At 37.1% G+C, this 22,010-nt stretch overlaps 1 protein-coding gene across 2 annotated transcripts in view; it reads right to left on the bottom strand.

Annotated features, from left to right (window-relative positions):
• CCSER2 (coiled-coil serine rich protein 2) overlaps positions 1–22,010 on the bottom strand; it is a 154,948-nt gene that overhangs the window by 68,000 nt on the left and 64,938 nt on the right. For both annotated transcript variants that reach the window (XM_068981726.1, XM_068981727.1), the window contains exons 5-6: positions 16,198–16,360; positions 2,440–2,635 (exon numbers count right to left, since the gene is read on the bottom strand). In XM_068981726.1, the coding sequence (XP_068837827.1) occupies positions 2,440–2,635; positions 16,198–16,360 (359 nt within the window). The remainder of the gene's footprint in view (positions 1–2,439; positions 2,636–16,197; positions 16,361–22,010) is intronic.

The raw sequence follows: 22,010 nt of genomic DNA on the forward strand, positions 1-22,010 counted from the left end.
CTGTAAAGTGAAGCCAGCCAGCTGACAAGACAACCCATGCGTAAAGAGTCCTGAATCAACTTTCTAACCCTTCAATCTTAAATATTAATAAACAACAAAGACTCATTATATATCTGAAGAAATATTCCAAAAGAAGGAGAAACTAAAACACAAAAAACAAAATGACCATTTATGAAGAGATAATAATGTAGGGAACTTGAGAAATCTTAACAAAACACAACAGAAACAAGCTACTTAATATATTTACTAAGAAAATAAGACAAAATAAGAACTGAATGATATGAAAAAGGAAAGGTATACAATAAAGAGCTCTTGGAAACTGAAAATACAACTGCCAAGATAAATAATTCAACAGAAACAGGGAGCTGGAATATGAAGGTGAGGAAATACATCAGAAAACATAATCAAACTCAAAGAAAAGGGAAATATGAAAGAAAAAAAGACTGAAAACTCATAAATTCTAGTTTGGATTACCAAGAATTCCAGAAAGATACACTCAGACACTCAGAGAAAACAGGATAAATAAAATAATCACAGAAATGACTTAAGGAAATTTCACACTACATGAATCTTCATAAAACTCAGTGATTACCCATACATTAAGTGAATACAAACAAGTACAACAAAATTTAAATCCCAGGACATCACTGAAACTGCAAACTGCCAGAAATAACAGACTAAAAATCTCCCAGAGAGATCAAAAACAGACAAAATGCAAGGTAAGGTGGATTAGAATGTAGCAGACTTTTCTCAGTGGCTAAACTGGATTCTAGAAAAGAAACGACTTCAAATTTCTGAGGAAACACTCACTTCTATACCAGCCAAAGTATTCCATCCCTGCCAAACTATTACTATAAACTAAATATGAGAGTAGGTAAAGAGATTTCAATGACATATCAGCTAGAAAAAAAGTACCATCCATTTGCCCTCTCTTAGGAAGTAAATTAAGGATATATTCCTGCTAAATACAAGAGCAAACTAAGAAGAAAGAAGATAAATTATCCAAGAAATAACAGTCTCAATCCTAGAAGATGATGAAAGAAATCCGTGTATGATAATTCTAAAGACACTTAGTAACCTGTTCAGATTAGAAAAGGCTGGCTCAAGTGGGGAGAAGGACAGAAATATTGCTTGTTTCCTTAAGCTTCTGGATACTATGTGATTTTTTTAAAACCATGTACATGTATCACACTGAAGTTTTTATAATTACTAAAAGGGACAAATTAAGAGGCTGTTATACAAAATACTGGACTAATTCAGCTCTTAACTTCTATCAGCATTTTGGGAAATGCTAAAGATATCCTAAACAGACTCTGCAATTTTCTTCTCATAATTTTGTTTTCATTACATAAACAAAGGATAAAGTCAATCTGAAATCTTTAGAAGATTTCTTTATCAGGAGCTTCAGAGACATTGGAAAGAAAAGGTAGAAGAGGTGAGAAGTAGCTGAAATGTGTTAAATATGTATTTGGAGTTAGTACTAGCTTTACCCTGTTTTGTGTCTGGGTGTATCTCTTCGTTACAGTTCGGAGAAGGCGATGGCACCCCACTCCAGTACTCCTGCCTGGCAAATCCCACGGACAGAGGAGCCTGGTAGGAGTCAGACACGACTGAGCATCTTCACTTTCACTTTTCACTTTCATACATTGGAGAAGGAAATGGCAACCCACTCCAGTGTTCTTGCCTGGAGAATCCCAGGGACGAGGGAGCCTGGTGGGCTGCCGTCTATCTATGGCGTTGCACAGAGTCAGACACGACTGAAGCAACTTAGCAGCAGTTACAGTTAAACTAAGGTGTAAACTCTGTGTCTGTGTTAACTGTTAACTGTCTGTGTTAACTGTTCAAACCAAGAAAATACTACTGAATCAGAAGCCAGCTTCTACTATCAGCTCACCACGTGGACGAGCGCATCACTGCTCTGAGTCCCTGTTTTCTCCAAAAAAAATGAGACGACTGGGGAAGTTTACACTCGAAGGTTTCAAACCAAAGTGGGATTATGTGACTGTGATTATATAAAATGCTGTTTCTTATTTCTCACTGAGTTGAAATTATAGTAGCAGTATAGTGCTGAAGTACAGTGGCACTGATGACTGAACACCTACTATGTTTCAGGTATTAAATCACTAAATTTGCAACCATGAACTCTAGCTCTCTTAACAACCTTACAACATAGGTACTATGAAAATGAGGAAACAGAAGCAGAGAGCTCACCAAATATTATATAGCTCATAAATGTTAGTGACTTTACAGAGACCATTATGCAAAACCCCAAGTCTTTTTCTCCCCTCAGAAGAGTTTCTGTTCGGTACTATTTATGACCATTATTTCTCCACAAATCTAAATAGTCATTAGAAACTCAACTTTACTTTAAAAAAATAGTAAAGTCAATCCATTTGCAATTCAAAATATCAGAGTTGAAAATGTTCCCTATATACTAACCTGATGCAGCAGCCGTTTCAGCTTGAGTAACTGAGTTTTTACAGCAGTGCAATCCTGAACCATATGCCGAAGGGTCATCTCATCCAGTATCACCGTATTTTCTGGTACATCTACAAACATCTTCTGAGCCTGGAAAAAGGGGGTCCCTCCATAGCTTTCAAAATGACCCAAAGGAGATTCTCTATAGGGAGAGCCTCTGGAAGGGCAGGGGAAGAAGTTGGAGGGAAAAGATATACAATATAATTTCAGAAAGAAAGAAAGATTATGATATTATTACAGTGATTATTACAAATCATTTATTATCACAAAGCCTTTTGACTTTTACTCATCTCAGATAGTGAATTTGCTTTCACTGAAAATTTCAATCAAGTCTAGTTGTCATTAACACAGTTATCATCTGCACTCCCTCCTTCTGTGTATTTTACACATTGGTTATGTAAAGCTTATTCTTTAGGAACTAGAGTAGAAACAAAAACTTCTGGGGAAAGCTCTTGCCTGGAAAAAGTTATATTTATTTTACTTTTCTGCACTGATTGATCTTTAGCTTTTAATTTTAGTTACTCTCTTAAACTTCACATCTTTTTTAAGCTGTTACCCTCATTAATTCCCAGTTTAGATATACCCCTGGACTCCTATTTCTGGGAAGTTCCAGCAGATAGTTAAGACAAATATAGTGTTATTCTTCTTTTGTTTTTACATTGCTGATAAACCATCTTTTCCAGTAAAGATTAAACAAGGTTTTACCAAAGTCTTAAACACACCACATATTTCCTAATCTTAAACTACCTTAAAAAAATCTTTTTTTTAATTTTGTTTTTTAAATTTTAAAGTTTCCTTGGTTCCATACAATAACATACATGTTGAATAAGAGGAAATAAAAACTAAGGGTAATGTGTTTCATGGACATGAAAAACAGAATGTTTTAACCAGCACTCATAGCTATAGCAATCTAAAAATTACTGTATTCACATTACACATAATCCCAGTTAGTTTTTAATATAAGAACTTGTGATATATGTAAAATTTCAATATTTAAAATAATACACTAAAAAAGTATTCTCTCCAATATAACATCTACATTAACATATCAGGATTAAACTTAAATTCATGGATACATTAAATTTCAAAAGTAGAAATACATTTTCTAATAAATTTTCTAGGTTTTAACAAATATTCCCAAATCTCTAAATTCTCAAATATTCAATATGAGCTTGGTTTTCATAAGGTAATTATTGTTCTCTGAAGCTGCTTCTCATACTTGATTTCAGGCCTGATTTTTCTTTCAACCCAAGAAAGAGATTTTTAAGAACATTTAAATGCTGATCCACAGATAAGACCCTAATTTGTTCACATTTAACTATTTTATCTTTGTTGATTCAAAATATAGTTGAATTATTAAATTTTAAATAATGATAATTATTACTATGACTTTACCATCTGTAACTGAATAGACAAGATATATACAGAGTAATGAAAAATTTTTCTAGTAAGACAAAAAGAGTCACCTGGCAAATGAATAGTAGAGACAAGAGTTATGTTCTTGGAGAAAAAGCTGACATAATTTGGGAAATTTTTTTGAATAGGAAAGAACTTGGGATGAATTATAAAGTACAAGGTTTGAGTTGGGCAGGAATGAAAGGTGAAAGCTTTCTAGAAAAAGAAAATAAAAAGAAATGGCACAAAAGTGCGTGTTTTTCAGGGACAAGGAGACTCTCACGTATGGCTTAGGGGACCACAAACAGCCTGAATCCAATTCATTCTTCTACTTCATCCCTCCATATACTTGCCTCCCCCAGACCGACTTTTTAATCCACAGCCAATTTACCAGAGACTGCCAAAGCATGAATCAGGAATATGGCCTATATTAGATTTAGGCATAAATATGAACCATATGTAAGGAAGTGATGAATTAAAAACATTTCGAAGGAAGGGTCAAAGGGTCTTGATCACTAACTGATTATGGGGACAAAGAACTGGCACCTAGAGAAGCCAAAACAGTGTAAAAGACACAGCTCCAGCCTAGAACTTAAGTTTTTATGTTGGCTCATAGTAACTAGCTATTGAAAATACTCAGTATTCTTTGGGCCATAGATTCTCTCAGTGCTGTCCAGAGCCTATCAAATAAAGTTCATATGCCTTAAGTTGCATTTCTAATACCTCCACCATGAGACCCAAAACTAAACTTATATCTCGTCCAAGTCTTAATGACCTTGAACTAGATAAAACTGTTTTATGATCCATAAATTATTTTATGGCATAAATGAAAGAAAACCTGCATACATGTCACCTCTGATTATAAGCCCTTTAAAAACAAGGATTTATTCATTTTTACATTATCCAATTAATGCAGATTATCTGCGTTCAAATCTCAGCTCTGTCACTCACTTAGCTATATAACACAAAGGGCGAGTTACTTTATCTATGCTTCATTTTCCTGACTTATAAAATGAGAATAAGAACATCTTACTAGGTTGGTAAAAGGATTAAATGAGGCAATAATATATGCTAAAGTGTTTGGAATGGTGCTTGATATGTAATAATTGTTAGGTGAAAACCAATTACTGATGTATTACTATTATTATTACTATCAATAATTTCTAACTTCTTTATACTGAAAATTTTTTCTAACACAAATGTCAAAAGAATACTATAATGCCATATACCCTTCTCCTAAATTACCCAATTGATAAATGTTGACACAATGCTCTATTAATATGGGTGTAAACTGTTACTAAACCATATGACAGTAAGGTGGAAACAACGTAACATCTCAATGAGGGCCATGTGAAGGCTGCTGGGAATAAAATGAGTATAATTGAGAAGGTACAAAGACAGAAGAAGACAAAACTAAGACAGAAAGCAAATATATGAGAGGCTGTTTTCAGAAAATAAAACAGAAGGGAAAAACAAGATAATGAAGATTTTGAGATTTCACCTTCTGAGAAGATGATGCAGTTCACAAAGGAAAATCTGCATCTTTGAAAAAGACTGAGAGGTAAAAACATGAGACAAACAGGACTGGACAAAACACCTTATGTTAGCTGGACAGTCATAAATTTGTACTTCTGTACAGATTTTAACAATCACTGACTTCTAAAGAGAAATTAGGTCATGAAAGCAGCAGAAGACTTCAAGCTGCTTTGGAGAAAACACTGGAAGGTGAGCAGTGTGTTTGCAAAGGCAGAACCTATGTGGTCAATCACAGACCAAACAGGCTGGTGGATACGACGAATTGAACCAATACAGGTATGGATGAAGGTTAAAATTACCTCAGTGGTTAAGAAGCATAAGAATGAAATGCTCACTATCATCAGTATCATTTAACATTGTTCTGTAAGTACAGCCAATAAAATCAACAACAACAACAACAAAAGGATCAGAATAACTACAAAAAGGAATCTGTAAGAAATAAGCTTTTTCAAAACCAATTTAAATTTAAACCATATACAGGAGCAGCACCTGATATTCAATCCACATATCAAATAATCACTTGGCTGCATAACCACTTATCGCAATTTCGAAGTAATCTCCCCAAATTATATGGCTCTATCCATACATTTACATTCTTCTCCACTTCTATCAGAGCTTCTTTATGACTAAGATATGTGATTTTTGTGTGAAACTGAAGATTTGTAATTCACAGGTTAGAATGGTGAGTGGAGATACTCTGTGTGTGTGAGAGAGAGAGAAAGAGAGGGATTTGGGGATTTTTCTTTCTCATTTATCTCCTAATCTCAATCACAGTTTGACTTCACAAAACCTTTAGCTTTTTTCTCACTATTAATAGAAATGGTATATTAAAAGTTAAACACATATATTTTCAACATCATGGTTATCTACTCTTTAATGCTAGATTCAACATAATCTCAATTAAAATCCAAACAAGATAGTCTGTGGATAGTAACAGTGATTCTCAAGTTTATATGAACAGGCAAAAGACCCAGAATAACCAACACAATACTGAAGAAGAAGAAAGTCAGAATACTGATACTATCTTACAGACTTTCTGTATCAACTGACAGTAATCAAGACTGTGATAGAGACAAAAAGATTAATGGAACAGAATAGAAGGTCCAAAAATTCACCCATATAGTGAACTGATCCTTGGTAAGCAACAGAGTTCCAGAAAAAATCTACTTCTGTTTTATTGACTATACCAAAGCCTTTGACTGTGTGGATCACAATGAACTGTGGAAAGTTCTTCAAGAGATGGGAATACCAGACCACCTGACCTGCCTCCTGAGATATCTGTTATGTTGGTCAAAAAGCAACAGTTAGAAATGGACATGGAACAACAGACTGGCTCCAAATGGGGAAAGAGTACGTCAAGGCTGTATATTGTCATCCTGCTTATTTAACTTAATGCAGAGTACATCATGAGAAATGCTGGGCTGGACGAAGCACAAGCTGGAATCAAGATTGCCGGGAGAAATATCAATCACCTCAGATACGTAGATGACACCACCCTTGTGGCAGAAAGCGAAGAACTAAAGAGCCTCTTGATGAAAGTAAAAGAGGAGAGTAAAAAAGTTGGCTTAAAGCTCAACATTCAAAAAACTAAGATCATGGCATCGGGTCCCATCACTTCACGGCAAATAGATGGGAAAACAATGGAAACAGTGAGAGACTTTATTCTGGGGGCGCTCCAAAATCACTGCAGATGGTGACTGCAGCCATGAAATCAAAAGATGTTTGCTCCTTGGAAGAAAAGCTATGACCAACCTAAACAGTATATTAAAAAGCAGAGACATTATGTTGTTGACAAAGGTTCATCTAGACAAAGTTATGGTTTTTCCAGTAGTCATGTATGGATATGAGTTGGACTATAAAGAAAGCTGAGCACTGAAGAATTGATACTTTTGAACTGTGGTGCTGGGGAATACGCTTGAGAGTCCCTTGGGCTGCAAGAAGATCAAACCAGTTAATCCTAAAGGAAATCAGTCCTGAATAATCATTGGAAGGACTGATGCTGAAGCTGAAACTCCAATATTTTGGCCACCTGATGCGAAGAACTGACTCACTGGAAAAGACCCTGATGCTGGGAAAGGCTGAAGGCAGGAGAAAAAGGGGATGACAGAGGATGAGATGGTTGGATGGTATCACTGACATGATAGACATGAGTTTGAGCAGGCTCCAGGAGTTGGTGATGGACAAGGAAGCCTGGTGTGCTGCAGTCCATAGGGTCACAAAGAGTCGGACATGACTGAGCAACTGAACTGAACTGACTGATCCCTAGTAAAGGAGCAATGGCAATTCAAAGGACAGAGGACAGTCTTGTCAACAAATAGTAGTGAAATAATTAGACATTTATACACCAAAAAAAAAAAACACCACCTTGCACACCTTTCACAAAAATTAACTGAACACTGACTGGTCAAAGATCTAAATATAAAATGCAAAACTACAAAGTAACAATGAAAATTTAGGTGACTTTGGCAATATGTTTTTGGATATGACACAAAAAATACAACCCATGAAAGAAAAGACTGACAAGTTGTCCTGCATAAAATTAAAAATATATGCCCTGTGAAAAATATCATTAAGAAAATGAAAATGCAAAACACAGACTGGAGAAAATATTTGTAGTAAATGTATCTGACAAAGGATTGGTATCTAAAATATACAAAGAACTCCGAAAGTTCAACAAGAAAACAGATAGCCAATTTTAAGAATGAGCAAAAGCTCTAAACAGACATCTCACTAAGACAAAACACAGATATAGCCAATAAGTCTATGAAAAAATGCCCCAAATCATACCATTAGAGAACTGCAAATTAAAACAACAATGAAATGCCACTGAACACCTATCAGAATGATCAAAATCCACAACACCAAATGCTGACCAGGGTATGCAGCAACAGGAGCTCCTACTCACTGCTGGAAGAGAAGTGAATGCACAGCCATGGCAATCTCTTACCAAACTAAACACGTATGCGTGTGTGCGTTCATGCTAAGTCGCTGCACTTGAGTCCGACTCTGTGGGACCCCATGGACTGCAGCCTGCCAGGCTCCTCTGTCCATGGGACTCTCCAGGCCAGAATACTGGAGTGGACTGCCATGCCCTCCCCTCCAGGGGATCTTCTGGACACAGGGATTGAACCCTGGTCTCTTCTATCTCCTGCATTGGCAGGCAGGTTCTTTACCACAAGCACCATCTGGGAAGCCCAAATCAAATATATTCTTATAATATAATGCCACAATCATGCTTCTTAATATTTACCAAAATGAGTTGAATAATTACCCACATAAATGTTTAGAGCAGCTTTATTCATAATTACCAAATTCAGAAGTAATCAAGTCATCCTTCAGTAGGTAAACGGATAAACAAATTGCAGTTCATCCAGACGTGCATGTGCGAGTGTGCTAAGTCACTTCAGTTGTGTCCAGCTCTTTGCAACCCTATAGACCGCAGCCTGCCAGGCTCCTCTATCCATGGGATTCCCCAGGCAAGAATACTGGAGTGGGTTGTCTTGCCCTGCTCCAGGGGATTTTCACGACCCAGGGATCAAACCCACATCTCTTGTCTACCTTCACTGGTAGGTGGGTTCTTCAGTTCATCCATACAATGGACTCTTTCTTAGTGATAAAGAGAAACGACTGTTCTTAAGTGAGATAAAGCCACAGAAAGACATGCAGCAACCTCCAATACATACTGCTAAAAGAAGCTGATCTGAAAAGGCTACATTCTGTTTCCAACTGCGTGGCATTCTGTTTAAAAGGCAAAGCTATGGAGACAGTAAAAAGATCACTGTTTCACTGTTTGTCAAGAACGTTTCCAGGGGGCAGGGGTTCAGAGGTAAAGAAAAGGATGAATACATGGAGGATGTGGGGTTTCAAGGACAGTGAAACTATTCCGTGTGATACAGTAACAGTAGATACACACTACTATGCATGTGTCAGTCCACAGAATGTACACACAACCTACTGGTTCAAAGCTTTGTGAGTCCTAATGTAAACTATACATTTTAGTTAATAATAATGTGTCAATATTAACTCATTAATTGAACAAATACTCCCCATTAATACAAGATGTTAATAATAGAGAAACTGTGTATAAGAGTTAAGGGAATTAACTCTTATAATTAACTGTGTATAAGAGTTATGAGAATTCTGTACCTTCTGCCTAAAATTTCTGTAAACCTACAATTGCTCTAAAAAATAAAGGCCATTAATTTTTTTTGAACAGTCATGACAAAAGGAAAAGAAGGAAGGACTTACAAAACGGCAGAATCAAAGATCTCCAAAAACCCACTCCCACATAAAAGCTCTAAGAGTGTGTGTGTTAGTCGCTCAGTCGTGCACGACTCTTTGCGAGCCCATGGACTGCAGCCCTCCAGGCGCCTCTGTCCATGGAATCCTCCAGGCAAGAATACTGGAGGGAGTCGACACGCCCTTCTCCAGGGGATCTTCCCAACCCAGGGATCGAACACAGGTCTCCCACATTGCGGGCAGATTCTTTACCATTTGAGCTATCCAGAACACTGGCAAATTTGGCAAAATCAACTTTTCAGAACTCTAGAAACAGCCAACAGAGAAGGCAATGGCACCCACTCCAGTACTCTTGCCTGGAAAATCCCATGGACGGAGGAGCCTGGTGGGCTGCAGTCCATGGGGTCGCTAAGTCGGACATGACTGAGCAACTTCACTTTCACCTTTCACTTTCATGCATTGGAGGAGGAAATGGCAACCCACTCCAATGTTCTTGCCTGGAGAATCCCAGGGACGGGGGAGCCTGGTGGGCTGCCGTCTATGGGGTCGTACAGAGTCGGACACGACTGAAGTGACTTAGCAGCAGTAGCAGCAGCAGAAACAACCAAATCAACTCTGGAATTAAGAATTAAAAAGCACTTACTGAAGAAAACCAACTGACTTTCATGAGACCAAACTCTGTGACATTTAATTTATTCTATTTCCTTGTTTATCTTCCCAGCTCTGTGGTAGCTTGAAAAACAATAGCTTTACAAGTGCAGTAGCTGTGACATTCAGCAACCTCTTAAGGGTGAGATGGGAGGTAAACTGGGATTGGAACTCTCCAAGCAGCACCGTTTCCAGAGAAGTGTTACCATTTGACCTAAATGGCACCTCCCTAGAAAAGGTCCATTCTCAGCAGTTGTTTTATTTGACCTGATTCAGAGCTCCCTCAATGGGAACAGCCTTAACTCTAATATGTTTTAAAAGAGAAAAGAGAATAAATTAGTGACAATGGTTTAAAAATCTCACCTGCCTGAGATGGCAATACCAGTTGGGACAAAGAAGAAAGTGAAAAATTTTAAAGGAAAACCTGAGGAATCACATGTCCACAGGAAGCTTTGGAAAGCCCTAACATATTCCTAGGCACAGAGAAGGCCATACACGTGTGGAAGTCAAGGAAATACCTAAGAAAGTCTTAATCCCTCATCTTTGGCTGATGATGAGCCTCTGAGCAAACAGGAAATGAAGGCTAAGGCAGTACTGCAAACTGCTTATCATGTTGTTGAAGGTATCCCTGAATACACACACACACACACACACACACACACACACACACACACACACAGCCCCTTGGAAAAGGCTGGAAGCTTATTGGTGCAAGGCATTTAAGGAAACTGCTTTCTAATCATTAGTTCCCAAATGTGACAAACTAAAAGAGACACATCATATTCAAACCAACAAGAGCCAAATAAAAAGTAAGAATCCTGAACACAACAAGAAAAACAGTTCTTTTATTGTGTTAGAAGACATGCTCAAAAAGATTAACAGCTGATTTTTCAACAGAAAGCATAGGAGTTATAAACGAAAGGCTTTCCTGTTAACCAAGAATCCTATATGCAGCAAAACTATCCTTTAAAATTAAAGACAAACTAAAATATCCCCAGATAACAACCTAATTTGTTGCCATCAAACCTTCCCTACAAGATATACTTAAGGTGGGGACTTTAATGTTTCCTCCTCATTAACAGATAAAACAACTAAGAAGGTCACCAAAGAAAGAGAAGATGTGAACAACACTACAAACTAAGAAAGCCTAACAGACATCCACAGATCATCTAAGAGAGTAAATCAGCAATCAGAACACTCACTGCAAAAAAAGTCCCAGGCCCAAATAACCTTGACAGCTAATGCTACAAAATAGTAAATCAAGAGTTAACAAAACTGCTTCACAAACTCTTCCAAAAATAGAAATGAGAGAAACACTTCCCAATTCAATCTGTGTGATATCAAAAACACACATACCAAAAAAAACTCAAGAAAACTACAAATATTTGTTATGAATGATATAGAAAATCCTCAACAAAATACTTAGGAAGCTGAATCTAGCAACATCTAAAAGGATATCATGACCAAGTGGGATTTATTTGAGAAATGTTAAGTTAGTACAACATCTGAAAAATCAATCAAAGGCATACATCACATTAACAGCATGAAAGGAAAAATAATTATATCAATAGACACAGCAGTAGCATTTGACAAAATCGAATACCCTTTCATGATTAAAAAAACACTCAACAAAATATGAACACATGGGAACTTCCTCAATCTAATAAGGACCATCTATGAAAACCCACAGTGAACAGCATATTTAACAGTAAAAGATTAAACGCTTTGATCCTACGATCAGAAACAAGACACAGATGACTGCTCTTATCACTCAACTTGTACTAGAGGTTCCAGCCACAGCAATCATGTGGGGCCGGGGGAGGGAGTATCCAGACTGGAAAGAAAAAGGTAAAACTATCTGTATTCTCAGATGACAGATTTTACATATTAATGTAAGAGGCACTAGGGAGCCAGAAGTTCAAATGAATCACGTACAGGAACACTGGAGGCTACATTTAGAGTTGTAGCAAAACTTACAGTGCAGAGGGAAGTGAGCCTGGGGCCAAGACTTTTGTAAACTAGGGAATGGGACCACTAAGGAGAAGCTGATAAAGACAAATGCCCTAAGTGTCAAAGGAAAGAGGTTTAGGAACCCTTCATTCAGAAGTGAAGATGAGGAATGGAGACAAAGCCTCACCCCTAAACAGAACAGTTCTAGAGTGACTAGAAAATAAGAATCCTTCATCTAAGAAGGCTACTGAGGAATCAGTACACTCGGGAAAAAGTTACAATCAGGAAAATGTAGGGGGAGAGGTCAAGGATGTGGGTTTAGTAAGATGTAAGAGAATTTCACTTGGCTAGTAAAGCTGTAGGGAAAACGGGAGGTCTGGAGAGAAAAAAAGGAATAACAGGTTAGGTCAGGTGAAAAGAGAGAGCAGTACTGACAAAAATACACAGAAAGTAGATGAGTGGTTCTGAACCACCAGTCCCCTGAGTTACAGATATGACATAATCCTGTAATTAATTATGACAACGATGAGAATTAAAGGACAGACAAGAAAGAGAACCAGCAACATTTAAGAAGTCAAAGAATGGGAAGAGGAACTTTTGCACATGTTATATATTAAAAGGCCCTGGGGTTAGCACATCCAAATCTTTTAAAATCAAGGTATAGAAAGAAAATAATAGTTCTAAGGTTTGCTGGAGTAAGGCTTATTTTGGATGAGGTTTTTCTACCATCCACCCCATAACTGGCTCTAAGAAATCTAAGAGTCCTAAACCTCACACAGCTACCCAAAAGCCTGAGGGGATCAATCAGCTGCTTAACTTATAACTAGTTGCCAGAAACCAGTGTATGTCAATTCATTTGTTGGGAAGTTCTGCCCTGAGTCCAATCAGCAACCATCAACAGTATTATGCATTTCTCTCTCCTCATTCAGACTCACGAGTGCGGATGACCCACAAATCCCTAGGACCTCAGAGTACACTGCTTACAAGGGATCTGTTGTCATGTGTTTTGGGAAATGGCTACATATTTTTATTTACCAGTTTTTGCAACATCACAGAACTATCATTATATATTAAAGGCACTGGAGTCTACTATTAAAAAAATCTTTTAACTTGGCCTTCCTATAGTCATCTGATCAAAGGTTCTCTTTTCTACACCTATTGACCTCCAGGAATACAGTTTTTGAAAAATGTTTAACTTTTCTGACAGATAAATAATCAGTCACAGCTTGATCATTCCCAAGGACAGAGATTGCTATCTCCAGGTAATTCATTCCATTTTGGACATTCTTATTAACAGTCTCACAAAGTTGAAACTTGTCACCCTTTATCTTAAAATGCATGGATAGTTTTTTCTATCTATAGTTAGAGATCACATTTATTTACTCCTCCAAATGACCTAGCAATTCAGCTATGAACCTAAGAGTAGCTCTCTGAAAATGCCACAGTGTTCCATACATGCCTTTGTACACACTATTTTTTCCATCTGAATACTCATCCTTATATAGAAACTGCATGCGTGCATGTAAATTGCTTCAGTTGTGTCTGACTCTTTGCAATCCTATGGACTGCAGCCTGCCAGGCTCCTATGTCCAAGGGATTCTCCAGGCAGGAATACTGGAGTGGGTTTGCCATGCCCTCCTCCAAGGGATCTTCCCAACCCAGGGATCAAAGCCATGATCTCATGTCTCCTGCACTGGCAGGCAGGTTTACCACTAGCACCACCTGCTGCTGCTGCTAAGTCGCTTCAGTCGTGTCCAATTCAGTGCGACCCCATAGACAGCAGCCCACCAGGCTCCCCCGTCCCTGGGATTCTTCAGGCAAGAGCACTGGAGTGGGTTGCCATTTCCTTCTCCAATGCAGGAAAGTGAAAAGTGAAAGTGAAGTCACTCAGTTGTGTCCAACTCTTAGTAACCCCATGGACTGCAGCCTCCCAGGCTCCTCCATCCATGGGATTTTCCAGGCAAGAATACTGGAGTGGGGTGTTATTGCCTTCTCTGAGCACCACCTGGAATCCTTTGCAATTGCTACAGTCAAGTTATCAGTTCAACAGTAACTTTCTTGATACACCACTATCCTAAGCAAAAAACTGCATGCTCCTCGAGTCCTGTATACATCACTTCAAGGCACTTATCATCATTACACTGTACTACCGCATTATAACTATTTACATACCTCTCTCTCCCATACTCTAAACACCCTGGCAGCAGGAAGTATTTACTACTCATCTTTTTATGGGATGGAAAAGGCACAAAAATCTTCTACCAAGCTGATAACTGCAATGAGTCCAACTAAGCTTACACACTACATAATTTGTTTTATCCTTCTCAAAAGAATGCTCCAAGAAGCCATTACCAATCTACAGCTTTCACCTCTCACACCATCTCCAAATTCATTCCCTCTTAAGAGTTTAGAACTCAACATACATGTTCTCAATAAATACCTGTTAAATGGTTGAATAAATCTTATCTTATAAGCAAGGTTCACATTTTAGGTAGGCTTCTAAATTTTCATAAGTTAGCCTTAAATTTACCTCCTTACAAACCAACCATCAAAGATGAAGGAAGCATCATCGTCATTATTAGCAATGAAGACTATCTTTACATCAGATTCTTGTCTGATAGGACCAACTCTCTGATGTCCATTACTTATCAAAAGCCCAGACGTAAGGAAGAGAACAGCCAAAATAATGTCTGGGAGGATATGTACTACATATATTCTTCCAGACACTCTATAAATTTCATCCTGGCATCAGACTTTACCAACAGAAGGAACTTTATTTGGAGTTCATTGTAGAACTCCAATGATTCACTTGTAGAACTACTTTTTCTCAGACCAGAGTTCTTTGTAGCATGAACTGAAGAACACAAATAAAAAAGCATTTTTTATTTATGGAATTTATCATTAACTTAAGGAATTAAAGATTTAAGGAATTTATCATTAATTCTACGTTGGGATTCTGTCTGAGACCTCTCCACTACATTACAAGGTGTTCTCCTTAAAAAACTCATGCAAAGCAATCCCTTATAGGTTTCTGCCTCATAAAAGCAAATCAACTGAGAAACATATCCTTTATCCATGTACATTATAAATCTTGTAATGGATCAAGTTTTGTTCTTTGCTTTTTGTTCGTTTCTTTTGCTACAAGCAATCTTAGAGACAAATCTCTTTCTTTCTTCAAGAACTCTACAGCACCTCATATTTCCCCCTTTCCACTATTTCTTTATCCCAATTTTACTATTTGTACTAATAATGTGCTCCAAAAGGACATTAAATCCCTAGGGGAATGAGATGAGAGAATAAAAAGGAAAAAAGTTAAAAACCGCCACTGAGTGCCTACAGTAAGTCAAACACTGCTCCAGGCACATTTATCCCAGATCCTTGAGCCTGAGAGAAAGGTATTATGAAGGATGCTTTACAGATGGTAAACTGAAGTAGAAAGAGGTTAAAAAATTATCTAAGCTAACAAAGCTACACTGTACCAGGCCAGAGTGTGATCCCAGCTTTGAATGACTACATTGCCATATTATACATAAGGTCTGACCAAATTAAAGACTACGTTACACTTCAAAAGAAAAGGAATTCTGGCATCATACTTAAGGAATTTTTAAATTTCAATTTATTATATGAACAAAAGAGGACAAATCACTTGGCACTAGTCTCACACATTAATATCTGAAACATAATAAACTTTAACAAAGTAAACACCTGATCATTTCCAAATGAGAACTAGACAATAATATCGAACTTTAAAGTTCAAACAGCAGACATAGAAAAAAAAGATTTAGGCCAAAACAAAAGAATTAGACATATTATTCCAATTAATACCACACATAACTTGAAATGTTTTTTGGTGCCTCTAAATATAAAGGCAAAAAACAGTTTTGAGAGGTTAGGGGGGAACTACGATTTACAACTAGTTAAGAGAGAAAACATATTTTAAATTAGACTCACCTGCTCAAGTCACTTTTTCCATGGTGATGATAGTGGTCAGGATGGCTAAGGTGGTAATGTTCCTGTCCACTCCACCTCTGGGGTGGCCTTTTCCAAAATCCTTCTTGAGACTGTCGAACATTTCTGTCTGATCGGTCAAAGCGGTTCATATTGTCACACTCCACTAGACAAATCCAAAAGCAAAACACTAGAAACATGTACATACACTCTATAAAAGTTAACTACTTATAGCTTGATAATTAAAGGCCGCTGAAAATATAAAAGCGGTATTCTAAAATAACAGCCATTTATGTTAGCTGACCACAAAAAAAAAAAAAATCAGGATTTCCATAAGAAAAATGACTAGTTCTTTTGTTGAAAACTGAACTTTATATTATTCAAACTGAAGTAAATTTTAAAAACTTTTTCATCACAGTCACTGAAGTAACAACAGCCCCACTGTTTTAAAACAAGCAAATTATCCTTGAAATCAACATTATACATTTTAAACACCAGTAATCAGCTTTAAGTGGTTTTCATCATGATCAGTAGTTGGCTCAGACTTCAGAATGAAAATGACAATAAAAAGTAGAAGATTTTAAGTCTGGGAAAGAACTCATTCCTAAAAATGAATGCCACAGTTAATTTTTTACTGATTTCAAGAAGTACAAATTAACTTTTCATCACAAACAAATCGTATTTTTTAAATTAAGCTCACAGTTTTAGAAAGTAAAATGTTCCAAACTGCCGATAGTAGAGCTTGTTCAAAAATTCTAAAATGCACCGGAAAACAAAGCCAGTACTTTGCTGCAACAAATAGTACACTCCCTGAAATCCAAATGCCACAAAAACATGAAAAGAATCTCTTTGAAATACCCCAAGCTTCTCTTTCACTTACCCAAACACTTTCCTCACATATCTGAGCACTTACTTAAGAGAGTTACTTTGTACAAGGGAGACATTGTGTCGCCTGCTGCCTACTCAGACATAGTTGCACTGACAAACAGGCCTTCCTTCCTGCTCAACTCCCAGCCCTCCCTGTGGGAAGCAAGCCCAGTTTACCCTGTGACTCCATCTTCGCTCAGTGCTTACATAGCCTCTGAGTTAGGACTGTTACTAAAAATACAGCTAAACACTAACCCAAGCCAGGAACAGGAAAAGGTTTTCTAGCAGAACAATTATTACACGAGAAAGTTCAAATCCTGCATGTTCAGAATTCCTTGTGATAAGAAAGCTTCAGAAATCAATGTAATCCTTCCCAATTGGGGGGGGGGGGAACCTCATTATTTAAATAACTTGTTTTCACATAATTCAAACCTGAATTTGACATATGGAAGCATAGTATACCAAATAAAAACAAACTTCCCCACTCCAAAAAAGAAAGGCTGATGCAGTTAAAGTGCATATGTTCAATTCTTATATACACTGAACTCACTGTGAACATATTACTTGTAGATGAGCAACAATTTAAATAAAGTTTCAAAAGATACTGAAATTTTATTAGAAAATTTCCATTAGCAGAACCAATTTTGGGAAAAAATTTTAGGTTTTATAGTTTTAAAAATTTTTTAAAGAAGTCTTACATTTGAAATGATTTCTTATCATCTTATTGGGATAAATTAAGATATATATATATATATATATATATATATTTTTAAAGTTCAATAATGAAAACCTGACTGTTAGGTAAATAAAGGTATGGTGACCATTATGCCAAAAAAAAAAAAAAAGAAAAAATCAGGAGTAGAAAATATGACTGCAAAACAAAAATAAACTGAAAAATAACCCATACAAAAGCTTAAATATGTTTGCAGTTCACATGTGCATTATACTCATAGACAGAGTTAAGTTTCTTAAGTATTTCTCATGGCATTAAAATGTAACTTTAGTTTAAGCACCTCTGTGTAGCTGAGGGATAATCTATATCTACTTTACATTCTTAATTCATGCAGGTAACGCCTTCAGGTTTTTTTGGCTGCTCCATGCAGCATCTTACACCTCCCCAATTAGGGATCAAACCTGCACCCCCTGCAGTAGAAGCGTGGAGTCTTAACCACTGGACCACTAGGAAAGTTCCTATTCACTTAGGTAAAAATACACTTTCCAAAGAAGAAATTTTGTAATAAGAATCTGAAATATGACACCATAACATATTAAAAAGCAAAATAATGAGGCCAGGAGATGGGGTTAAATACTGTGGGAAATTATAATACAGAAATCAGTGTGCTGCTCTTATTAAATTGATATGCTGTATTTACCAAGGATTGCTAGTACTACACACAGGCTCCAGACAGAGCACTTTTACTGAAACGTGAATTCAACCATCAGCATAATGGCAAATAAGAACTGGAAACAAATATTTTCCAGGACCACAGAGGACTATTGTTAAACCTGGGATAGAGGAAGCTTAAACTCTCAGAAAAATGACTGCTCTGAGACTCTGAATGAAGAAAGAGTCCTGCTTATACTACTTACCTACAGCATCCATCAATCATGTTTTGATATACTTTAAAATGTTACTGAGACAAAAATACTTAATAACATTAGTTGAGGCTTCTTACAAAAAGCTAAGGGTTCTGTGACAGAGGCAAAGAAACAAATAGAAATAAAATGCAGAGCCAATAAAATTACAAGATGGAGTTAATTTAAACCAAGTTTCCAGAGTCAATGAAGGAACAGGACAAACAAGACTAAGAAAGGAAGTAAATCCTTCTGAATGTGTAATATCATAGAGAAGGATGGGGCAGTCCTAAAGGTATTCCAGTTCAAAAAATGTTTAACCAAGATGCTGATCAAAACTATCTACACACCAGATTTTACCCTGTGAGTTTAGGGACAGAGAATAAATAAAGGCCTTCTGAAGGGGCTTTCTAGCTACAAACGTAAAAGGCAGCAGATTTTAGTAGTTCTTTTACTATGAGTAAGAGACAAATAATACAAGGACGTGTACCCTCTGAAGAGGGAAAGAGAATCTAATACAGCTAACTGAAAGGTACAGGATGTGGAGATGTCTACATCTGACATTCATCATACCATCTCTTCTAATTTGATAAGGGATAAAATGAGATGCCAAAAGAAACCTAGATTCTTTCTCTGATAACTTAAACTTCTAAGAAAATAATGACGGATAACACATAGTATTTCTATTTATGACTAACAACTAGCTATGAAGATAGCAGGAAGAAATTATATACATCACAAAGTCTGGAAAAAATGTATTGTGCAGGAGGTTTTACAATCTGAACAGGAAAGCTTTTAGATGAAATTTGGCTTGAAAGAAGAAAAGCTCATTAAAAAAAAAAATCATGTATTTGTTATAACTAAACACCATTAGTACTGAAAAAATTTCCAAAAGAAAATAAAGTAATTAAAAAGTGATCAAAAACAGTACTACTGACCTCCTATGATTATTACCCCAGTAAAATGTTTAACAAAAATGTGGCCTTAGGAAACAACATGAAATATCTATAATTTAACAGGCACCATAACTTAGTGGGATAGGATTCAGGAAGTAATGAAAGACATCTTTTTCAACAGAGAAAAGTTTAAAACAGAACGCGTAAAGAGTACACCTAAGAAAACATACACTATGAAAACTGCATAACCCTTAAGATGACACTACGCACGTGCCAAATGTTAGGCACTGATCTGTGGGCACTGAGTGACCGTTAAGAGCCTGACCGAGAGAATAACGTGATACACATACACACAACTGCTCACGCGAGGGACCCTTCAGAGCAAACAGGGAGCAAACCTCAAGTACCCACTGGTTGCTACAAGAAATTCAGGTTCCAAAACTATTTCCTTAAGAGATTCCTTGACCAAGGTAAAAGAAAAATGTAGAAGAGAACGATCTCTCTCTAGATCCTCCCAAATCACAGCTAAAACCTAAAGTCCTCTTGCCATTTACTCCTTCTTTCCTCATTCTGTGCTCAATTTCCTTCTGCCCCCTCTCTCCCTCTGCCTCCCTTTCCCTACCCCCTCAAGCTGGCCAGAAGCCTCAGAAGCTCTATACCTCTTTAAGTTTATCTTCCTGCAGAAGAGGGGAAAACTCCTTAAGGTGAATTTTTAGATCTCGTCTCATTCTGAGCTGAGAGCCATGGCTGTATACTTTCTAAGGTCTAAACAAGTTTAGGAGATATATGCAGAGGAATTTAAAACAGTTTTAGGAACTGATAATCCAGGGCCCCAATGTCTATAGCAATTAATTCCTACATAAGAGGGAACTTTATGAGCAAAAAAAAAAAAAAAATAGAATGGAAAAGGCACAGTGTGAAAATCCTAAAGTGGACTTACGAACCCATGACTGTGTAGAGGGAAGTTTTTCTCAACTCTCTTTGGGTCTGAAAATAAAACAGACAAGATATATCAACGGGAAAAAAAGCATACAGACTTATCTAATATGTGACATGTAAGCCTTCTTGAGGAAATGAAGACAAGACCCAAAGAAACAGTTAGACCTGTGTATTTTTATGCTAGGCTCGAAGAAGAGTAGAGAAGGAATATGGCAGGAAGTATGAATAAGCATGGTAGACGGGGGAAGCTTAGCAAAGGTTTGTTTGTTAGGATATTAATCTAACTGTCTTCAGAGATAAGGATGGTCTTTTCCTATAGATATGGGGAGGGTACCTCTCACATGAGGATTTTATGACCTGTTTCAGGGAAGATGGACAATAGGAGGAGAAAAACAGAATCACGTTCCTGTTTCTGCCACTTTCTCAAACACCTTCAGCTTAAAATATCCAGTATGCCAAGGTGCCATATTTGGGGGCCGTGTATCATAAACTACAACTGCAGTTGAAATCAGAAGAAGTTAGAAAAGGACTTTCAGAAGCTGCCAACAAAGAATTTTCTGTGAACACAGAAAGAGCTCTAATTCAGTTCTATAAGCAAAGAAAGAATAAAATCCACTACAGATTTCAAAATCCACTACAGATTTAGACTGACCACCCTTAGAGAGCATTCAGGAGTAGATTCTGAAAGTGATATCATCTTGTCTCCCTCCTCACTTTCTGTAAAAGATTTTAAGGCAGCAATCGGGTAAACAGCCTCCTTGCCAGACTTCCGATGCTTAGAAAGAGCCTTAGAAAAAAGCAGAATAAGGCTCAGAATAAATTATGTCTTTCACATGTAATAACTAGATGCCTCCACTCCAATAAATTAAACACTGGAGAAAGAAGTCTCTTAATATACTTATAGATGCTATCAATATAAATATAAATAGCAGGGCACTAGAAAGAAAAAAATGAAGTGTCTTCCATTGCCTAGGAAATAAAAGAGAAAAAGTAAGTGAGTGACTAGCCAGAGTATTCTGAGGGGGAAATCAAGCCCCCAATTTCTGGCTTTACCCTTAAATTTAAAGATAAATTTTTCTAAACCGTAAAGGACAACCTTGCAAATATATTACTGCTATATTTATGTAGTATTTTGGTATACTCTAATACCAACCTTTAACCCTGTGACTGTTATATAACCTCCCCTTCAGCATTACTAAACCACCCAGTGTAGCGATCTCCAATAACTCGGACAGTTCCCAAATCCTAGCCCAAAACTGTCCAAGGAAGATCTGACCACAAATCTTCCTTCCTTGTCTGTGCTACCACATATGCTACCCTAATATGTATAGAAATGCAACTGCCAGAGAAACATTTCTTCATGGCCTCTTTCTTGAAATCCCAGAAGACTCCCCTTTTCATAATGAAGTCACAGCAAACACTTGTCCAAATCAAACCCAAACTGAAGATCTCAACAAGGTGCCAGTCTTCTTATTAACAAAAATACCACTGATATTGGCAGAATTAGCAGGGCTAAACCCATCAAATCCAGAGTGATCC

Source organism: Capricornis sumatraensis, chromosome 10, assembly GCF_032405125.1.
Source record: "Capricornis sumatraensis isolate serow.1 chromosome 10, serow.2, whole genome shotgun sequence".
Lineage (NCBI taxonomy): Eukaryota > Metazoa > Chordata > Mammalia > Artiodactyla > Bovidae > Capricornis > Capricornis sumatraensis.